The sequence below is a fragment of the Lissotriton vulgaris genome, chromosome 6, assembly GCF_964263255.1.
Source record: "Lissotriton vulgaris chromosome 6, aLisVul1.2, whole genome shotgun sequence".
NCBI classification, from domain to species: Eukaryota; Metazoa; Chordata; class Amphibia; order Caudata; family Salamandridae; genus Lissotriton; species Lissotriton vulgaris.
The window spans coordinates 23,622,511-23,643,761 of NC_141694.1; the positions used below are offsets into that span (position 1 = coordinate 23,622,511).

Consider the following 21,251-nt stretch of genomic DNA (forward strand, 5'->3'; position numbering starts at 1 on the left):
TCAATTACTATGTATGCATACATATGTCCAGAAACCACACAGGAAAAAGCGCCAAAATATACATAGGATTAAAAAAAAAAAACATTTATTTTGAATGAGTCATAAATTCTTTTCAATGGACATAGGTTGCGCGCAGAAAGAGTGAAAGGGTAACGGGATGGTGGTGGTGGGTAGTGAAAGTGCAAATCATAGAAATAAGGGTAGAACCAGTTAGATAATTTCAGAATCCCTGGTAATCAAAACCAGACAATGTAGACCTGTCCGAAGTATAACTTTAATTTACATGTACTCTGTAAATTACAATGTGCACTCAATGTATTTTCAAAGGTATGTCGGATCAGATGTAGGTACAGGTCTTGTCTGTAATGATTATGGTTCAAATTGATGACATCCTATCAATCCATGTTCCTACATCTAAAGAATTGTCATCTTCTAGTCTTCAAGCTTCTAGTCCAAGGATTCCAGTTACTAAACCTGCAACTATCAACTAACATCTCTCTTTATCTCAAGAACCCTTGACAGCACCCTGCTGCCCAAGCAATAACCAATGCTTCTTGTTTCAGTCACTGTTTGTAGGGAGTTCATTTACTCCCAGATTTCCACCTTCTTGCTTCACCAGCCCAGCTCACATCTCACCTCTTTCTCAGCGGCTCCATCCTTCCATTCACACTCACGTCTGTATTCAAGCCCCACCGCCACATATGCTTTTGACATACTTCTTCTGCTTTTACAGCAACTCTAAAGATCTGCTTGTGTCCCTGTCCTTAAATATCCCCTTTTCTTACTCTTTAACTACTTTCTACTTAATGTATTCACTTTGGAAAGCAAATAATATTATACCTTTACACAGCTTTAAAAAGTTGAGCAATAACACAAAATGCAAATGTACATAGTGACTTATCTCAAACATTAACATTCATTTTGTAAGAAATACCTAATGAAACTATGAATCGAATCAGCCGAGTAATGATCCCACCCTTAAGATCTCATTTTTATTTAGCTAAATCTAACGAAGAGAACGTATGCTGCTTCAGAAGTAAAGTTTATTGATAAGTTGACCGCCTCCTCTTAAGAATTTCCCCTGAGACTCATTCTTACAAAGAAAATCTTCTCGTTCTGTGCAACTCCTTTCCTCTATGCACCAGCTAAAATTTCCTGAGATCTCAAAATTTGGCTCTTCATAGTTTAGACCACCAGTGACAAGAAATAGATCTATGTTCTCTGTGGCAAGTTCCCTTCCCTTGTCGGGCGGCCTGCCCAAACATAATCATTAGCTCTCCTCTTTCAAATCCAATTTTCCTAAGTATCGTCCGCATCACATTTTACCTCCACTCTAATGCTCTACAAACGTCACTCTGCCATCAATGTTTCCATTCATAACCATATTCTGGAACATATTATTCATTGACTATTATGACCTACAAAACCTCACGTCGTGTGTATGTTGACTATATCATAAGCCATGATAATCTAAACCAGCTCTATTTCTGACCCCCTTACCCCTCCTATGTTGGATACTTTCCTAATTCCCTGCCTTAAGATTCCTCCTCAAAACTATTTTCCTACACTAACTTTCAGTTCCTAAGTATGTAAACCTGTTTAACTCTTTGTAATTAATTATTTCCCTCAAAACAAAATAAACATATTCTTTGTCAAATTTAAAAATAAATCAGGTTTCTTAGACAACCAAAATACTTCTACCTTAGGTTTTATTGATTCTTCTCATCTCAAACGATATTTCTCTCTTCCAAATCACAATGCAGAAAAGATTCTTGCCCTCGTTACACCTCCAAACAACTTTTACTAATCGCATAACTAATGACTCGTCGGTCAGTAAATAATAACAATGACTCCATTTTAGAGTCACCCAAAATAAGATGACATAAACAACATATCGAACCACAATCTTGAAGACTCTAGCTTAAAACCCACTGACAAACACTTCACCGCACACCATCATCACTTGTTCTACCAATGAGCAAACTGTCCCTCTTTGCCCGAAAAAACTTTTTTTTGTTGAAAATGTATGTCTTTTTATCTATGATGAAACGTGCAACACAAGATGTAGCCCTTAATATAGGAGAAGGGTAGGGGGACTTGGGAGAGCAACTATTTATTTAGAAATGTTATAATGAGCTAGCTGTTAGGGGTGTGACTGGATTATTGCAATGCTCTCTTCATGTGACATCTGAAGAAACGGTTCTCCAGACAGCAAAAGACTCAAAACTTTGAAGCAATTCAGAAAACCAAAACCCTCTAAAAGAACCATGTCACACACATATGTTGAAGACTACCTTGGTCACGGTTTGCCCAACAGATTTGACGTCAAGTGGCTACTTTGATTCATAAAGCCCCAGAAGTATCCAGAAACAAAAATGATCAGCACCCACTATTTTTGATTATCGCCAGTCATATGTTCTGATTGTGGGAGATTTTCTCAAGATTAGTTTGAAAGAGCTAGATATATCTCAAGTAGATTAAAATTCACATTATATTGGGTTTAATCAAACATATTGAGGCGCGTTTGTTGATTGTTAAATCCTTTATTCTTGTTAATGCAAGAATTGTTCATCTGAAAGTAGCCAACGCGTTTCGTTCCTTCTTGGGCCTTCTTCAGAGCTTAGTTTTAGTGTACTTGTTTCTTATCTTGAGAAAATCTGCCTCAATCAGGATATATGACTGGAGACAATCAGAAATAGTGGTTGCTGATTATTTTTGTTTCTAAATGTGTGGACTCCCCCCCCCCCCCCCCCCCCCCTCCGATCTTAGCACCACTTTGATAATATTCCCACAGTGTGATAGGTGCGGTTTTTAATGTCTAGGCCTCCTTTGTAAATCGCCCCTGAAAGTATCTGCCCTTCTGTCCCAAAAATGGGTTTAAGTACTAAACAGTAAACTTAGACCTTCTTTTGAATGATTTTTAAAAGATTATTAGTGATGCCCACATACAAGAACCCCACTATGAGTGGAGATCACTTACAGTAATGCAAGCTAAAAACTTTAATTCATTTTCAATGAAATAGTTATTTTATTAGACACCAAATATGTGTCTGTAAGAAAATGGGTTAGGTGGGGAGAATGCAAGTTCCTCCCAAGAAATACGTCAAAAATCTAGTCCTGTGTAATACACGGGCTAAAAAAATAAAAGTGGCACATAGCAGATAGGTTGAATTTAAGGAAAACTGTGGAAAGTATTTAGCAGTACCAAAACAATTAAAAAGTCAAAATACAGCACAAAAGAAAATCCCACAACCAATTTCTAAAAATGTATTAAAAAAGTGTAAGAACAATTACATAAACATTCTTAAAATTCAATCAGTGGACCTGGAGATATGAATTTGTAAGAGTTTAGGGATAAAAGTGCCAAATTAAAACTAGACTCCAATCAGATGTTGATGTTCACGGGTAACGTGGACTTAGGCTTGATTTCAGGCCAACAGTGATGGAGGGGAGTAGGTTGAATATGCCAAGCGAGTTGCCCCAGTCAAAGTTTTTACCTTCTAACTTAGGACCTGATTAGGAGTTTAGTGGCCAGGTACTCAATCACAAACATGAAAAATCCTGTCTGCTTTATTACAAATGTATTAGGGTGTAATGCATATGTTATAAAGAGGACTGGGATATCCGTCATTTTTGGGATGGACTATCCATACGCTAAACTGTAACTCAGGGCCGTTGTCTTTTTTATTGAAGTTCAAATCATCGAGCAGGGAAAGACTGCAGGCTGTATCCGATGGGGTTCGATACCCATAGGCAGAGGTTCGTTAGCTGAGCAGTTAGTTTTGCCTGGAAAAAATAAGCAGGAAAATTCAAATTTCACAGTCAACAAAGTCCTCTTAGTTCCCGGACTCTTCTGCGCCTTCCGTGGTCAAAATTTCTATGTTGGAATGTAGGGCCTAATTTATAGTTTGGAAGACGAGTACTCTGTCACAAACATGACGGATCGACAGTCTGCCGTATTACAAGTGCAATATATCCTTATGTGTTTGTAATAAGGCAGACAGAATAACTGCCACTTTTATGACGAGCAACCGGTCCGCTAAACTCGAAATCAATTCCCTTAGTCTCTTCTTTGAAGGTTTAAAACCTTGAGCAAGACAAGCCTAGAAGCTGTAGCCCGGCAAGGTCACACCAAAGATGTATACCTTAGCCACGAAGGACTACTGAAGTCTTCTTTCGTTTGGCCAAAAGCTCTACATGTGAACAATCTGATTTTCTTGCCAATTAAGTCATGGCTTGGTGGCTAACCTTAGGTCGGTCCTCTTGAAGTCAAAAGTTTTCCAAGTCCCAACTTTTCCACCTTTATTTAGGTAGATGCTCACGATCACTTCTAAAGCTCCCGGAACCTCAGGGGCAGCACCTTGGAGTCCAGGACTCACTCAAGCAGTGTTCACCAGCACAGTCCAGTGAAAGTCCACCCAACACTGGTAAAAGGGTCACTACAAGAAAAGGTCTCCTGGAGCTTTGGATAGCCACACAGGAGGTCAGCTAACTGACCCTTGGAGTCCACTTCCCAGTCCACTGTAAAAGTGGGAGCAGGCCCAACCCTTCAGATCTACACACAGGTAACAGACAGCATGTCCAGTCCTCTTCCATTCTTCTACAGCGCCAGATGCATTCTGAGAAGATGAGGGTGAGGCATCACTTTTGTCAATTCTCGGATTAGGTGACTCCTGGAAGTTCCCTAATCGATAGGCTAAAGGTTTCTATGGGCAAACCTTCTCCGTTTTACAGCACATCCTGTTTTCCTAACTGCAAACTATCTCAGTGTGCACAATTTGCAGAGAAAATTAAGATGGCCGAACCTTTCTGCCCTGGACGAGGCTCGTTAGTCACCCTGGGGTATGTCTACGGAACTGAGTGGTCTCTTCCTCCTCAACCACACAAAACTGGTTTCGGACCTAGCTCCCCTACCACTGGAATGGAGCCATGGTGGCGAAAGCTGGTCCTGGGATCAAAGAAGCTCTTTTCCCCAAGACTTAATTTATAGTAAACTAACGCTTTTACGTCAATTCAATCCTGAACCCTCCCAGTTGTCTTTCCTAAGACAGTATGAGTAACATACCTCACACTAAGTTCTTCCTCACAAAATGCCTTAGTATTTTTTTCTGCTCTGCAAGCATTTTCTATACCTCATCAAGTGGAAAAAACAGGCCAGGAGGGCAGCTGCAGGCAGGCTAATGCTAATTAGCCTACTGGACCTTCAGCCAGGCAAAGTCTAACTATTTAAATGTTACTTTTCCTGTATATTAATCAAACATTCAATTTCACCAAGAATTGGACTTGTGAAAAATATTAAAATAAATTACCGAAATAATATCTCAACGGTTTCAGCTTTTCTCACAGACATAGCTACAGCCTTATGGAGTGAAAATAGATTGGGGGGAGGGCTGGTCACTGTAAAAACATGTCAACCTTACTTTGTTAGATTTTCCACAGTTAAAGACGAAGCACACTATCTTGTGAGCTACAAAGCCTACTTATTGGAAGCTTACGTAATATCTAAAAGTAGGGTTCCTTCTGGTAATTTTTTAGGCTGACCTGCAGGTGTAAACCTGTAGCAATCAGTCTACGCATGTCGGCCTGAAGGCATGCTTTCCTGGCCAGCCTGCTAGATAGCATGATGCATGCTATAATCCACAAGGGAGATTTATCTTCCAAGCAATTGGTGCATTTCCCACACCATATACCTTGTCCTTATTGGACAGGTAAATATGCCAATTATGAATTAGCCACTTTTACCATGTTTTATGGGTCAAAGCTACTACAAATATCTCCTCATGATTCATTGGCATCATTTCAAAGAGTAGCCTTGTAACAAATCGCCAGTTCTACCCTTGAATGGATATGTTTTCCTAATACAATAAGCCTAGTACCTTGTAAAGTGCAAAAATGCTTTTTAAAACTCAAAACGCTGGTCTGCAGGTTCTGCTATTTCCTTTCAGAGGGGATATGGGCTCGCTGCTTTGGATGGACTGTTCTTTTAGGGTGGGCCAAGATTGATGGTTGCATGTGACTGGCCCTGTCTGCAATAGTACAAAAAGGGTCAAAATGATGGAAGGAAACATGACCTAGAGAAATTATCTGTGGATGAATGTAATTGAAGCCTTTCACCCAATACTTTTTGTGCTCCATAAGTGAGTCTTGCTAAGTGGGAGGAATATCCCAAAGTGGGTCATCAAGCTTGAGTACCAGTCTTGTGTTTTGGTTCAGGGCACACGCAGAATACTAATTCAAGTACTACGGACGTGTTATCAGGGGATTGCGGTTCCTTTTTACAGGTCGCATTAGGTTTCCCCGCACCAATAGAGACATCCGTCAAGCTCTATTTATTCGTGACATCATGGGCAACGTGATCGCTTCCCCCTCGGCTCAGTATTACCCGAGGTACCGACAGACAGGTAGGGACCGGCAGGTCTTGCCCCTTCTTTTCCAAATGTTTACTAGGATCTGCCCCTATTTGTTGTATATTGGGGATTACCACTGGGCATTAGAGACTTTATAATATATTCTGCCTCCCTATAGACACTCTTGTTTAGCGTTCAGATGGCGTTCCTTTACCAGGCTTTAGAGATACAACTTACTGTGTCCAATATCTTACGCTGTTTTGGGGTAGCCTGCTAACAGACCTCATAGTATTGATCTAGGCATATATTTCTAATTAAGCATGGTTATACTTTCCTGCTTTCGTATGGACCATGATAGTAGGGATTGCAAGGTTTTACTGCTAGAGCTTGTTCCTCAGAGGTTTTTTGACTTGACTCATTTAGATGCCTATCGACTTAGTCATGCAAGAGAATTTTAACATTCTCCCTCGCTTGGCCTGTGAATATGTAGGAGAGACTATACACTATTAGAGCTGTTATAAATATGAGTTGTTAAGCGCATCTAAGTCAGGGGTCCCTGCTGAAGTGCCTTTGCTTTAGGAGTGATTTTAATTCTAACAGGGCGTTTGATTAAATATGGGAAGCCCTTCCTTGTGTGAGTCGCTATGTTTACCCTTTTTTAGAGCGAGCCCTCATTCCCTGAGCAGTCGCCAGGAGAGGTGAGGAGTACTCCCACAAAAAGCTGGGCGAGTACAAAAATTCTATGATGATGGTCGCAAGAGTCACATATGAGTGGCTATCTGGACAATAATGCCATTATATGAAATGAGTGAGATGTTGAGTAACGGTGTTACTGGATGTTCTTGGTCAAACAAGATGGGTTAGAATTTAACCATGTATACATTTTTTTATTTACTTTCATATTACTTTGAAGGAATTAATTCAAATTTACTGTATTGCCTTCTTATCCGATGGGAGCTACAGGATATGGTAGGCTGTATCGCACCAACCATTTGATTCATTATTTCATTTTCACATTTTTGCAGTAGCGTCGTTGTATTGGTCCTGACGAAAGCCTGGTGGCTGAAACATGTAGACCTCTAATTTCACCGCACACGACAGTTATCCTTTCAAACTGTTAGCGCTCTGTTTTTAGATTGGACTCTAGGATACTGTTTATTAAAATTGTTGTAACTATCTTAGTAGCCAATTTTAACAACTGCACTTTATTATTTTCACATTTTTTGCACTGCAAACCTTCAGTACCACTTCAAGACTGGCAAGTGGCTGTACCGATCACTGGGGTACGAAACAAGCCTGGTTTTGACACCACTTTTGGTTGATTGCACGAGCGGTGCAACCAACCACCAATCCCAGATGACGAAGAGTAGCCACAGATGTGGAGTGATGGGATTCTTTTCTACCTTATGCGTGTTGTCTTTTTTGTTTGGCCAAGACGTTTAGGAGTCTTTGTTATATCACATCTCATGGTTTGTAGACGGTTAGTTTCTTTTGTTTATGTAGTGCCAGTGTTGCCTGGTGTGAGGATTCGAGTGTGGGGGTAACGCACTATGAGATTGTGCCTCTAAGACAAACTACATTTCCCAGCAGTCCTTGAACTCTGATGTTGTTTGGAAAGAACTACAGCTGTCTTGGATAATCAGATAGAATTTCCCTTGGGTTTTTTGGCATCTCAGCTAGACAATCATGCTACGATGCTGCTGTAGCAAGGACCTGGCTACTTCAATTCAGCATTTAGTTTTGTAAAGAACATTAGCTTGTGTGGAAGTTTACTGGGGACAGTTCATGAACACTGAGAATTATTCTGAAAACCAAACTGTATTGAGAAACTATATTCAAAATTTGTCTGAGTATTGCTTAAACCTTAGGAATTGTACAAGAATATTTGGGGTTTGACCCTGTGATGGAACGGGAAGAATTCTCAGTTCAAGCTCCCAATCTTTAGCATTTCAAGTTAACGGTTACACACGCTATGCACATGGGATTATGAGTCAGGAAGTAAGAGTTCTTAGCAAGTGATATACGTACAGCTAAGGATAGGAACTGTAGGACAGTATTTCCTGTTTATTGCTTTCCATGGGACACAAGAGTGAAGTATAAACTAATCACAGTTAAGGAGCTTGAGGTAGTTCTCTTACCAATAGAGAGAAGTGTTCATGAACATATATAAAGCCCTTTTGCTAGTCTACCTCACAACCCCTTCCCTGAATTACATTCTTTTCTTTATGAGCCAGATGTTCATAGTTTGCAATCTTATCAGTTTTTCATGCCAGTTCTATCCCCATGATGATGGTTCCTTGCTCGTCTTTATTCAGTTGTTGACTTGTTTACATAAAGCTTGAGTTGTGTTGGGAAGCTCGGTGTAGGAACCATAAATAAAGAAGTCTATAGACCAGCAGGCAGGTTCTGGCCAGTTTTCATTAACACTCACCTCTGGTGTATGAAGGAATTCAGGCAAGTGAAGATGAGTAGTGGTAGCATAGCACATATCGTCATAACGTTGTTAAACTTGGCCTGCAACTGGTTCTGAGCAGGTTGGGTGATGTTTAGTTCAGCTCCGCTGATGCGCTCTTCTGCCGGATCAGCCAGTCGGCTGCTGAAATACTGCAAAAATAAAAAAAAACATACCTAGAAGACCACTTATGGTGAACCACACCAAAACCCAGGCGTTCTCAACAGTCATGAGCAATGCCTCACTGGAGTTCCCAGTGCCTGTAAGTCTAAACCCCATACAACTAGACACAGTCGAACAACACAACCAAATAATCAAATACATACAAACTACATACTTGAGCAAGCAAACGTTATACTCAAAATTGAGTAGTCGCCATGACACACATTTACTCAAAAACATCTACAATTTATCTATCCATACAGTACCTTCAGTACTAGACTAGTCACAGATACAGCCTTTGACAGACTCATGCATGTGTACTTTTTCCAGTATGCCAAACACTCACCATGGTGGCTGTCATGAAAAAGTTCCATGGCAGCAACGTTCCAAGACCGAGGATGAAGAATATCAGCCAGACAGCATGGTACCTGCAAGGAACCACATCGGTGAGAATGTAAATCATCTCAGACAGAACATCAGCAGCAGTTCTGAAGGACAGTAAGGCACAAACAACAGGACGTGGCCAGAACAAGTAAAGGAAAGAATGACACAAGCAAGTGAACAACAAGACTACTCGTAGACAGCGTGGCACATGCCACAGGATATTAATAGAACAAGTCAAGAACAAAAGTGGCAAACAAAGAGATATCAGTAGAACAAGTCCAGGAAAGATGTGAGAAACAAGGAAACAATAGAGCCACTCAGGGGCAGTAGGGCACGCCCAACGGGCTATCAACAGAACAAGTCAAGAACAGAAGTGGCAAACAAAGGGATATCAGTAGAACAAGTCAAGAACAAAAGTGGCAAACAAAGAGATATCAGTAGAACAAGTCCAGGAAAGATGTGAGAAACAAGGAAACAATAGAGCCACTCAGGGGCAGTAGGGCACGCCCAACGGGCTATCAACAAAACAAGTCAAGGACAGAAGTGGCAAACAAAGAGATATCAGTAGAACAAGTCAAGGACAGAAGTGACAAACAAAGGGATATCAGTAGAACAAGTCAAGAACAGAAGTGACAAACAAAGGGACAACAGAGCCACTCATGGACAGTAGGGCACACCCTACAGGCTATCAACAAAACAAGTCAAGAACAGAAGTGGCAAACAAAGGGATATCAGTAGAACAAGTCAAGAACAAAAGTGGCAAACAAAGAGATATCAGTAGAACAAGTCAAGGACAGAAGTGACAAACAAAGGGACAACAGAGCCACTCTTGGACAGTAGGGCACGCCCAACGGGCTATCAACAAAACAAGTCAAGAACAAAAGTGGCAAACAAAGAGATATCAGTAGAACAAGTCCAGGAAAGATGTGAGAAACAAGGAAACAATAGAGCCACTCAGGGGCAGTAGGGCACGCCCAACGGGCTATCAACAGAACAAGTCAAGAACAGAAGTGGCAAACAAAGGGATATCAGTAGAACAAGTCAAGAACAAAAGTGGCAAACAAAGAGATATCAGTAGAACAAGTCAAGAACAAAAGTGGCAAACAAAGAGATATCAGTAGAACAACTGAAGGACAGAAGTGACAAACAAAGGGACAACAGAGCCACTCATGGACAGTAGGGCACGTCCTATGGGCTATCAACAGAACAAGTCAATAACAGAAGTGGCAAACAAAGAGATATCAGTAGAACAAGTCAAGGACAGAAGTGACAAACAAAGGGAAAACAGAGCCACTCATGGACAGTAGGGCACGCCCAACGGGCTATCAACAGAACAAGTCAAGGACAGAAGTGACAAACAAAGGGACAACAGAGCCACTCATGGACAGTAGGGCACACCCTATGGGCTATCAACAGAACAAGTCAAGAACAGAAGTGGCAAACAAAGGGATATCAGTAGAACAAGTCAAGAACAAAAGTGGCAAACAAAGAGATATCAGTAGAACAAGTCCAGGAAAGATGTGAGAAACAAGGAAACAATAGAGCCACTCAGGGGCAGTAGGGCACGCCCAACGGGCTATCAACAGAACAAGTCAAGAACAGAAGTGGCAAACAAAGGGATATCAGTAGAACAAGTCAAGAACAAAAGTGGCAAACAAAGAGATATCAGTAGAACAAGTCAAGGACAGAAGTGACAAACAAAGGGACAACAGAGCCACTCATGGACAGTAGGGCACGCCCAACGGGCTATCAACAAAACAAGTCAAGGACAGAAGTGGTAAACAAAGGGATATCAGTAGAACAAGTCAAGAACAAAAGTGGCAAACAAAGAGATATCAGTAGAACAAGTCAAGCACAGAAGTGACAAACAAAGGGACAACAGAGCCACTCATGGACAGTAAGGTACGCCCAACGGGCTATCAACAAAACACGTCAAGGACAGAAGTGGCAAACAAAGGGACAACAGAGCCACTCATGGACAGTAGGGCACGCTCTATGGGCTATCAACAGAACAAGTCAAGAACAGAAATGGCAAACAAAGGGATATCAGTAGAACAAGTCAAGAACAGAAGTGGCAAACAAAGGGATATCAGTAGAACAAGTCAAGAACAAAAGTGGCAAACAAAGAGATATCAGTAGAACAAGTCCAGGAAAGATGTGAGAAACAAGGAAACAATAGAGCCACTCAAGGGCAGTAGGGCAAAAGAAACAGGTTATCAACAGAACAAGTCAAGAACAGAAGTGGCAAACAAAGGGACAACAGAGCCACTCATGGACAGTAGGGCACACCCAACGGGCTATCAACAAAACAAGTCAAGGACAGAAGTGGCAAACAAAGGGATATCAGTAGAACAAGTCAAGAACAAAAGTGGCAAACAAAGAGATATCAGTAGAACAAGTCCAGGAAAGATGTGAGAAACAAGGAAACAATAGAGCCACTCAGGGGCAGTAGGGCACGCCCAACGGGCTATCAACAAAACAAGTCAAGGACAGAAGTGGCAAACAAAGAGATATCAGTAGAACAAGTCAAGGACAGAAGTGACAAACAAAGGGACATCAGTAGAACAAGTCAAGAACAGAAGTGACAAACAAAGGGACAACAGAGCCACTCATGGACAGTAGGGCACGCCCAACGGGCTATCAACAAAACAAGTCAAGAACAAAAGTGGCAAACAAAGAGATATCAGTAGAACAAGTCCAGGAAAGATGTGAGAAACAAGGAAACAATAGAGCCACTCAGGGGCAGTAGGGCACGCCCAACGGGCTATCAACAGAACAAGTCAAGAACAGAAGTGGCAAACAAAGGGATATCAGTAGAACAAGTCAAGAACAAAAGTGGCAAACAAAGAGATATCAGTAGAACAAGTCAAGAACAAAAGTGGCAAACAAAGAGATATCAGTAGAACAACTGAAGGACAGAAGTGACAAACAAAGGGACAACAGAGCCACTCATGGACAGTAGGGCACGCCCTATGGGCTATCAACAGAACAAGTCAATAACAGAAGTGGCAAACAAAGAGATATCAGTAGAACAAGTCAAGGACAGAAGTGACAAACAAAGGGAAAACAGAGCCACTCATGGACAGTAGGGCACGCCCAACGGGCTATCAACAGAACAACTCAAGGACAGAAGTGACAAACAAAGGGACAACAGAGCCACTCATGGACAGTAGGGCACACCCTATGGGCTATCAACAGAACAAGTCAAGAACAGAAGTGGCAAACAAAGGGATATCAGTAGAACAAGTCAAGAACAAAAGTGGCAAACAAAGAGATATCAGTAGAACAAGTCCAGGAAAGATGTGAGAAACAAGGAAACAATAGAGCCACTCAGGGGCAGTAGGGCACGCCCAACGGGCTATCAACAGAACAAGTCAAGAACAGAAGTGGCAAACAAAGGGATATTAGTAGAACAACTCAAGAACAAAAGTGGCAAACAAAGAGATATCAGTAGAACAAGTCAAGGACAGAAGTGACAAACAAAGGGACAACAGAGCCACTCATGGACAGTAGGGCACACCCTACAGGCTATCAACAAAACAAGTCAAGAACAGAAGTGGCAAACAAAGGGATATCAGTAGAACAAGTCAAGCACAGAAGTGACAAACAAAGGGACAACAGAGCCACTCATGGACAGTAGGGCACGCCCTATGGGCTATCGACAGAACAAGTCAAGGACAGAAGTGACAAACAAAGGGACAACAGAGCCACTCATGGACAGTAGGGCACGCCCTATGGGCAATCGATAGAACAAGTCAAGGACAGAAGTGACAAACAAAGGGACAACAGAGCCACTCATGGACAGTAGGGCACGCCCAACGGGCTATCAACAGAACAAGTCAAGAACAGAAGTGACAAACAAAGGGATATCAGTAGAACAAGTCAAGAACAGAAGTGGCAAACAAAGGGATATCAGTAGAACAAGTCAAGAACAGAAGTGGCAAACAAAGGGACAACAGAGCCACTCATGGACAGTAGGGCACACCCAACGGGCTATCAACAAAACAGGTCAAGGACAGAAGTGGCAAACAAAGGGATATCAGTAGAACAAGTCAAGAACAAAAGTGGCAAACAAAGAGATATCAGTAGAACAAGTCCAGGAAAGATGTGAGAAACAAGGAAACAATAGAGCCACTCAGGGGCAGTAGGGCACGCCCAACGGGCTATCAACAAAACAAGTCAAGGACAGAAGTGGCAAACAAAGAGATATCAGTAGAACAAGTCAAGGACAGAAGTGACAAACAAAGGGACATCAGTAGAACAAGTCAAGAACAGAAGTGACAAACAAAGGGACAACAGAGCCACTCATGGACAGTAGGGCACGCCCAACGGGCTATCAACAAAACAAGTCAAGAACAAAAGTGGCAAACAAAGAGATATCAGTAGAACAAGTCCAGGAAAGATGTGAGAAACAAGGAAACAATAGAGCCACTCAGGGGCAGTAGGGCACGCCCAACGGGCTATCAACAGAACAAGTCAAGAACAGAAGTGGCAAACAAAGGGATATCAGTAGAACAAGTCAAGAACAAAAGTGGCAAACAAAGAGATATCAGTAGAACAAGTCAAGAACAAAAGTGGCAAACAAAGAGATATCAGTAGAACAACTGAAGGACAGAAGTGACAAACAAAGGGACAACAGAGCCACTCATGGACAGTAGGGCACGCCCTATGGGCTATCAACAGAACAAGTCAATAACAGAAGTGGCAAACAAAGAGATATCAGTAGAACAAGTCAAGGACAGAAGTGACAAACAAAGGGAAAACAGAGCCACTCATGGACAGTAGGGCACGCCCAACGGGCTATCAACAGAACAACTCAAGGACAGAAGTGACAAACAAAGGGACAACAGAGCCACTCATGGACAGTAGGGCACACCCTATGGGCTATCAACAGAACAAGTCAAGAACAGAAGTGGCAAACAAAGGGATATCAGTAGAACAAGTCAAGAACAAAAGTGGCAAACAAAGAGATATCAGTAGAACAAGTCCAGGAAAGATGTGAGAAACAAGGAAACAATAGAGCCACTCAGGGGCAGTAGGGCACGCCCAACGGGCTATCAACAGAACAAGTCAAGAACAGAAGTGGCAAACAAAGGGATATTAGTAGAACAACTCAAGAACAAAAGTGGCAAACAAAGAGATATCAGTAGAACAAGTCAAGGACAGAAGTGACAAACAAAGGGACAACAGAGCCACTCATGGACAGTAGGGCACACCCTACAGGCTATCAACAAAACAAGTCAAGAACAGAAGTGGCAAACAAAGGGATATCAGTAGAACAAGTCAAGCACAGAAGTGACAAACAAAGGGACAACAGAGCCACTCATGGACAGTAGGGCACGCCCTATGGGCTATCGACAGAACAAGTCAAGGACAGAAGTGACAAACAAAGGGACAACAGAGCCACTCATGGACAGTAGGGCACGCCCTATGGGCTATCGATAGAACAAGTCAAGGACAGAAGTGACAAACAAAGGGACAACAGAGCCACTCATGGACAGTAGGGCACGCCCAACGGGCTATCAACAGAACAAGTCAAGAACAGAAGTGACAAACAAAGGGATATCAGTAGAACAAGTCAAGAACAGAAGTGGCAAACAAAGGGATATCAGTAGAACAAGTCAAGAACAGAAGTGGCAAACAAAGGGATATCAGTAGAACAAGTCAAGGACATAAGTGGCAAACAAAGGGATATCAGTAGAACAAGTCAAGAACAGAAGTGGCAAACAAAGAGATATCAGTAGAACAAGTCAAGGAAAGATGTGAGAAACACGGAAACAATAGAGCTACTCAGGGGCAGTAGGGCAAAAGAAACGGGTTATCAACAGAACAAGTCAAGGACAGAAGTGACAAACAAAGGGACAACAGAGCCACTCATGGACAGTAGGGCACGCCCAACGGGCTATCAACAGAACAAGTCAAGGACAGAAGTGGCAAACAAAGAGACAACAGAGCCACTCATGGACAGTAGGGCACGCCCAACGGGCTATCAACAGAACAAGTCAAGGACAGAAGTGACAAACAAAGGGACAACAAAGCCACTCATGGACAGTAGGGCACGCCCAACGGGCTATCAACAGAACAAGTCAAGGACAGAAGTGACAAACAAAGGGACAACAAAGCCACTCATGGACAGTAGGGCACGCCCAACGGGCTATCAACAGAACAAGTCAATAACAGAAGTGGCAAACAAAGAGATATCAGTAGAACAAGTCAAGAACAAAAGTGACAAACAAAGAGATATCAGTAGAACAAGTCAAGGACAGAAGTGGCAAACAAAGAGATATCAGTAGAACAAGTCAAGAACAAAAGTAGCAAACAAAGAGATATCAGTAGAACAAGTCAAGGAAAAATGTGAGAAACAAGGAAACAATAGAGCCACTCAGGGGCAGTAGGGCACGCCCAACGGGCTATCAACAGAACAAGTCAAGGACAGAAGTGACAAACAAAGGGACAACAGAGCCACTAATTGACAGTAGGGCACGCCCAACGGGCTATCAACAGAACAAGTCAAGAACAGAAGTGGCAAACAAAGGGACAACAGAGCCACTCATGGACAGTAGGGCACGCCCAACGGGCTATCAACAAAACAAGTCAAGGACAGAAGTGGCAAACAAAGGGATATCAGTAGAACAAGTCAAGAACAAATGTGGCAAACAAAGAGATATCAGTAGAACAACTGAAGGACAGAAGTGACAAACAAAGGGACAACAGAGCCACTAATTGACAGTAGGGCACGCCCTACGGGCTATCAACAAAACAAGTCAAGGACAGAAGTGACAAACAAAGGGAAAACAGAGCCACTCATGGACAGTAGGGCACGCCCTACGGGCTATTAACAAAACAAGTCAAGGACAGAAGTGACAAACAAAGGGACAACAGAGCCACTCATGGACAGTAGGGCACGCCCAACGGGCTATCAACAAAACAAGTCAAGAACAGAAGTGACAAACAAAGGGATATCAGTAGAACAAGTCAAGAACAGAAGTGGCAAACAAAGGGACAACAGAGCCACTCATGGACAGTAGGGCACGCCCTATGGGCTATCAACAAAACAAGTCAAGGACAGAAGTGACAAACAAAGGGAAAACAGAGCCACTCATGGACAGTAGGGCACGCCCTACGGGCTATCAACAAAACAAGTCAAGGACAGAAGTGACAAACAAAGGGACAACAGAGCCACTCATGGACAGTAGGGCACGCCCAACGGGCTATCAACAAAACAAGTCAAGAACAGAAGTGACAAACAAAGGGATATCAGTAGAACAAGTCAAGAACAGAAGTGGCAAACAAAGGGATATCAGTAGAACAAGTCAAGAACAGAAGTGACAAACAAAGAGATATCAGTAGAACAACTGAAGGACAGAAGTGACAAACAAAGGGACAACAGAGCCACTCATGGACAATAGGGCACGCCCTACGGACTATCAACAAAACAAGTCAAGGACAGAAGTGACAAACAAAGGGACAACAGAGCCACTCATGGACAGTAGGGCACGCCCAACGGGCTATCACTAGCACAAGTCAAGAACAGAAGTGGCAAACAAAGAGATATCAGTAGAACAACTGAAGGACAGAAGTGACAAACAAAGGGAAAACAGAGCCACTCATGGACAGTAGGGCACGCCCAACGGGCTATCAATAGACCAAGTCATAATCATAATCACACAGCAGTATTCGATCTTTTGTAAAAATAGACCATATAAGCACAAGTCATCCTAAAATGTGTATACAAAGTTAAAAAACGAATTAAACAGATTTGTCATGATCAAGGTAATCAATTCACATATAAAAAAAATTTAAAATCATTTAAAAATGAATATTAATCATTACTACTGAGGTGTCTTCTCACCATTTTCCTCTTTCTAAAACAGGCCCATAAAAATGAAGCTACAGAGAAGCATACAAATGGATCCGATAGTGCCACTCGATACTGTTTGGATTTATGATACCTCAGGGTTGGGAGGATGAATGTTTTTCTTTCATCCAAGTAGTTTTTACAGAATAGTAATATGTGCCGCTCGCAGCCGTAGTGTGTGGGCGCTTGTGACTCTGCTCTATTCCTGCTCCTGGGACACCTGGCATCTGATTAATATTACTCTCGGCGATTTGAGCTGAACTACGGAAGTTACCTTGAGGGTGCGGGACTGCGAGGACCAGAACTCTTTGCGGGCTGACATCCGCCGCACCTGGGTCCTTTTTCCGCCCTACCACTCTGCAGTACTTTACGGCTCGCGGCCCCCGCTCCGCGGGAGCCGCTCGCAGCCATAGTGTGTGGGCGCTTGTGACTCTGCTCTATTCCTGCTCCTGGGACACCTGGCATCTTATTAAAATTACTCTCGGCTATTTGGGCTGAACTACGGAAGTTACCTTGAGGGTGCGGGACTGCGAGGACCACAACTCTGTGCAGGCTGACATCCGCCGCACCTGGGACCTCTTCCCGCCCCACCACTCCCTACTTAGCAGGGCCCTTATCAGCGTCACGCGGGACGCGTGCCGGGCGAAGCCCGGGCCAAGGGCGGGCCTGTCTGAGGCCGTCCGAGGACGAACGAGGCCGGGCTGGGCCACCCCGCTAAAGATTTGGGTTGTGTAGTGAGTGTTGTTATTTGCTTTGAAGGTTACCTTTCTTTTTCTGCTACTTTTTGCATACTTTGCCTGTATTCTCCCTCCTTGTCATTTAAGTAGGAGTCTCAATGGCGTTACGTTCTGGGAAGGGAAGAAAAGTTACACTTTCCACTACTGGGGTGGGCGGTTACTGGGACGGTTGACCAATTTATTACGCGGGCGGCAGCGGTAGTGGAAAAAGAAATAGCTCATACAGAGAAACGCCTGTCCCTAAATCTTTTAACGGGAAAGCGTTTGTCACTGGGTACAATTGGGTCCGCGGTAACTCCGGATCATGTAAGACCAAATGATCGCCTAGGAGTCCCGAGCCCTAGTCCCAGTTCATTGCTAGTAGGGCTTGACAGCTCGGCGGCAGGTACTTCATTGAACTTGACCACTGTTAGCACCATCTCTAGTGGTTCCCAGAGAAGGGTTTCTAAATCGCACTCTCCACCTAACCCCCCTAACAATAATCAAAATCCGGATACAGTAGTGTGTAAAGATCCCAAGGCCAATCAACTATCAGGCAAAAGGAAAAGAGGGGGAGGTACTCAAAAGGGTGGATCTGCAAAACTATCAAACAAGAATAATTCAAACCCTTTGCTACTACCCTTAGCACAGACCCTTAGCTCGAGCACGAACATTCCCCAATTACACCAACCACCCACTCACGGTACCGTAAACGAGGGTTTTTTGGCAGAAATTGAAAAATTAATGAAATCACTGATGCTACCCCTCTTGGAAAGAACAAAATTGATCAATACTAAACTGGAGCAAATTGAAAAGCTAGCACTAGCAGATTCCAGCATGCTAAATAAAATAGTGAATGGCAGGGAGGATTTTAATCGTAAAATGCCCGCAGGCCAAGCTCTAGTGCCCAGAGGTGGTAGTAGGGATTCCCAATTAGTTGAAACTGATAGGGTTGAAAATCGGGCCTCCCAGCATTGTGCTGAGATGCGTCCGATAGAGAGTGTTTCATTGTGTACTAATAGGGAGGGGGACATTGGGGCAGGTAAGGTAGCAAGAAAACAGCCAGCAACCTACGAGCGGGTAGCAGAGAGGATGTCAAACAATATAACACAATTGGGAAATGAGGGTTCTAAACAAAAGCTGCCCTGTATTAACCTCCCCGTAGAGTCCGTACCGTATACAGTTATTTTGGCGGGAGTTCCCGGGATCAGTGTAGACAAGGAGGAATCCCATAGGGAGTTGAAAAACAAGCATTTGCAATGCAATAGGTCTCGCATTAGGAAAGTTTGAGCTATTGGTATTGTAACTGACACATTTTTTATTTATGTGTTGGTTTTGAAAATAGCTAAATTAATAGCTTTGTCATTTACAATGCCAATAGTAATACCTTTCGCAAATGTGACACCTATAGCATTTGTAATGCAATATGTGTTGTATTTACGTGAGTTAGATGTATTGATATTACAAATAACAATGGTTTTTATTTTTTTTAATAATTAATGCTTAAATTAAAGTTCTTGTAATTTATAATGGCAATAGCTTAAACTTTTGTAAATAACTTTTGTGAAGATTATGTTCAGTGTATTTTATTGTGACGAAAATCCAAGAACAGAAGTGAAATATTAACATTTTTTTGTGACATTTGTAATAAAGATTGAAACATAGAGAGAACATATTTGAACCAGTTGTTGTTGAATGGTTGCACAGATTGATGCTGTGGTGGCGCTGAGTGATGTTGTTGTAGTGACGAGTGGGGGCTAATGTGTGAGGGGGCAGTGTATGAGGGTGCAGTGTGTGAGGGTGCGGGGTGTGATTGTGCTGTGTGTGTGCCCTAAAGTAGTGTGTGAGTGAGCAATGTGTGAGGGGGCAGTGTGTGAGGGGTGTGATTGTGCAGTGTGTGTGCCCTAAAGTAGTGTGAGTGAGTAATGTGTGAGTGCGCAGTGTGTGACGGGTCAGTGTGTGAGGGGTCAGTGTGTGAGGGGGTAGTGTGTGAGGGGGCAGCGTGTGAGGGGGCAGTGTGTGGGGGGCTGTGTGTGAGGGGGCAGTGTGTGAGGGGGCAGTGTCTGGGGGGGCTGTGTGTGAGGGGCAGTGTGTGAGGGGGCAGTGTGTGAGGGGGCAGTGTGTGAGGGGTCAGTGTGTGAGGGGTCAGTGTGTGAGGGGCAGTGTGTGAGGGCACAGTGTAATGAGGGTGTGTGAGGGTGCGAGGTGTGCGAGGGTGCGGGGTGTGAGGGTGCAGTGTGTGTGGCCAAAAGTAGTGTGAATGTGCAATGTGTGAGGGGGCAGTGTGTGTGAGGGTGCAGTATGTGTGGACTACATTACTGTGAGTGAGCAATGTGTGAGTGCGCAGTGTGTGAGGGGCAGTGTGTGAGTGGGCAGAGTGTGAATGGGCAGAGAGTGAGTGGGCAGAGTGTGAGGGGGCAGAGTGTGAGGATGCAGAGTGTGAGGATGCAGAGTGTGAGGGGGCAGTTTGGAGTGGGCAGTGTGTAGTGGGCAGTGTGTAAGGGGGCAGCCCTATAATACTGAGGTCTAAAGTAACTATTGTTTAGATGTACTACAGTTTATTTATAGAAGTAATTATTAGTTATTTATATTATCAAATACTTAACATTATGTTAGGACTGTCCAAAATAATATTTCAGCCAATACTTTTCTATAGCGAGTTTTATTGGAGCCTCTTTACAACGTTGGCACGTTTAGCTATCAACAGTGCCCGACCCCGTCTCTTGTGCAGTGATCTCACCAGCATGCCAATTATTGAAAAGGAAGCCTCGTCACCACGGCAAACATCTGACAATTTCTATGCCAACTACCATGTGACGCATCACAGACTTGCAGTAGAGGCTAGCATTCAGCTACTCCAGAAGAGGGAACCCCTGTATCCGATTAACGTGACAGCAGGACCTCGGGACACTTAATGACAGCTGTGGAATCTTACATCCGATTACAAAAGAGGAAGTAGTTGTGGTGCTTTAGACCCACTTCAGTTACATTTGTTCTTATTAAGGACCCAATGCATGTGTAACATCGTAAGCCAGGTCTGCCATGCATTGCATTTTGAGTTGTTTAAAACCATCCCACATTTTACAATAGACGTACATAGCTGCCAAGGTTTCAGATCAGTGCGTGTGACATTTTCATAATTTTTGTGCAATTATGAGTGACATTTGAGCCATTATGAGTGACACTTTCTCAAAAGTAAAATAAAGCATTAAAGATTAGTATAGAATTTTCAGAATATACACTAAGTTCGACAACGAGAAACTTTAAAAAGGATCTTCAAATAACTGCACAGCACTAGAAATTAAAGTGCACCACTAACCTGGTACACTACT

The 21,251-nt window shown here is 43.0% G+C and overlaps 1 protein-coding gene across 8 annotated transcripts in view; it reads right to left on the minus strand.

Annotated features, from left to right (window-relative positions):
- SLC29A1 (solute carrier family 29 member 1 (Augustine blood group)) overlaps positions 1–21,251 on the minus strand; it is a 444,508-nt gene that overhangs the window by 101,653 nt on the left and 321,604 nt on the right. For all 8 annotated transcript variants that reach the window (XM_086925861.1, XM_086925862.1, XM_086925868.1 and 5 more), the window contains 2 exons: positions 9,308–9,389; positions 8,779–8,951 (listed from right to left, as the gene is read on the minus strand). In XM_086925861.1, coding sequence (XP_086781987.1) covers positions 8,779–8,951; positions 9,308–9,389 — 255 coding nt within the window. The remainder of the gene's footprint in view (positions 1–8,778; positions 8,952–9,307; positions 9,390–21,251) is intronic.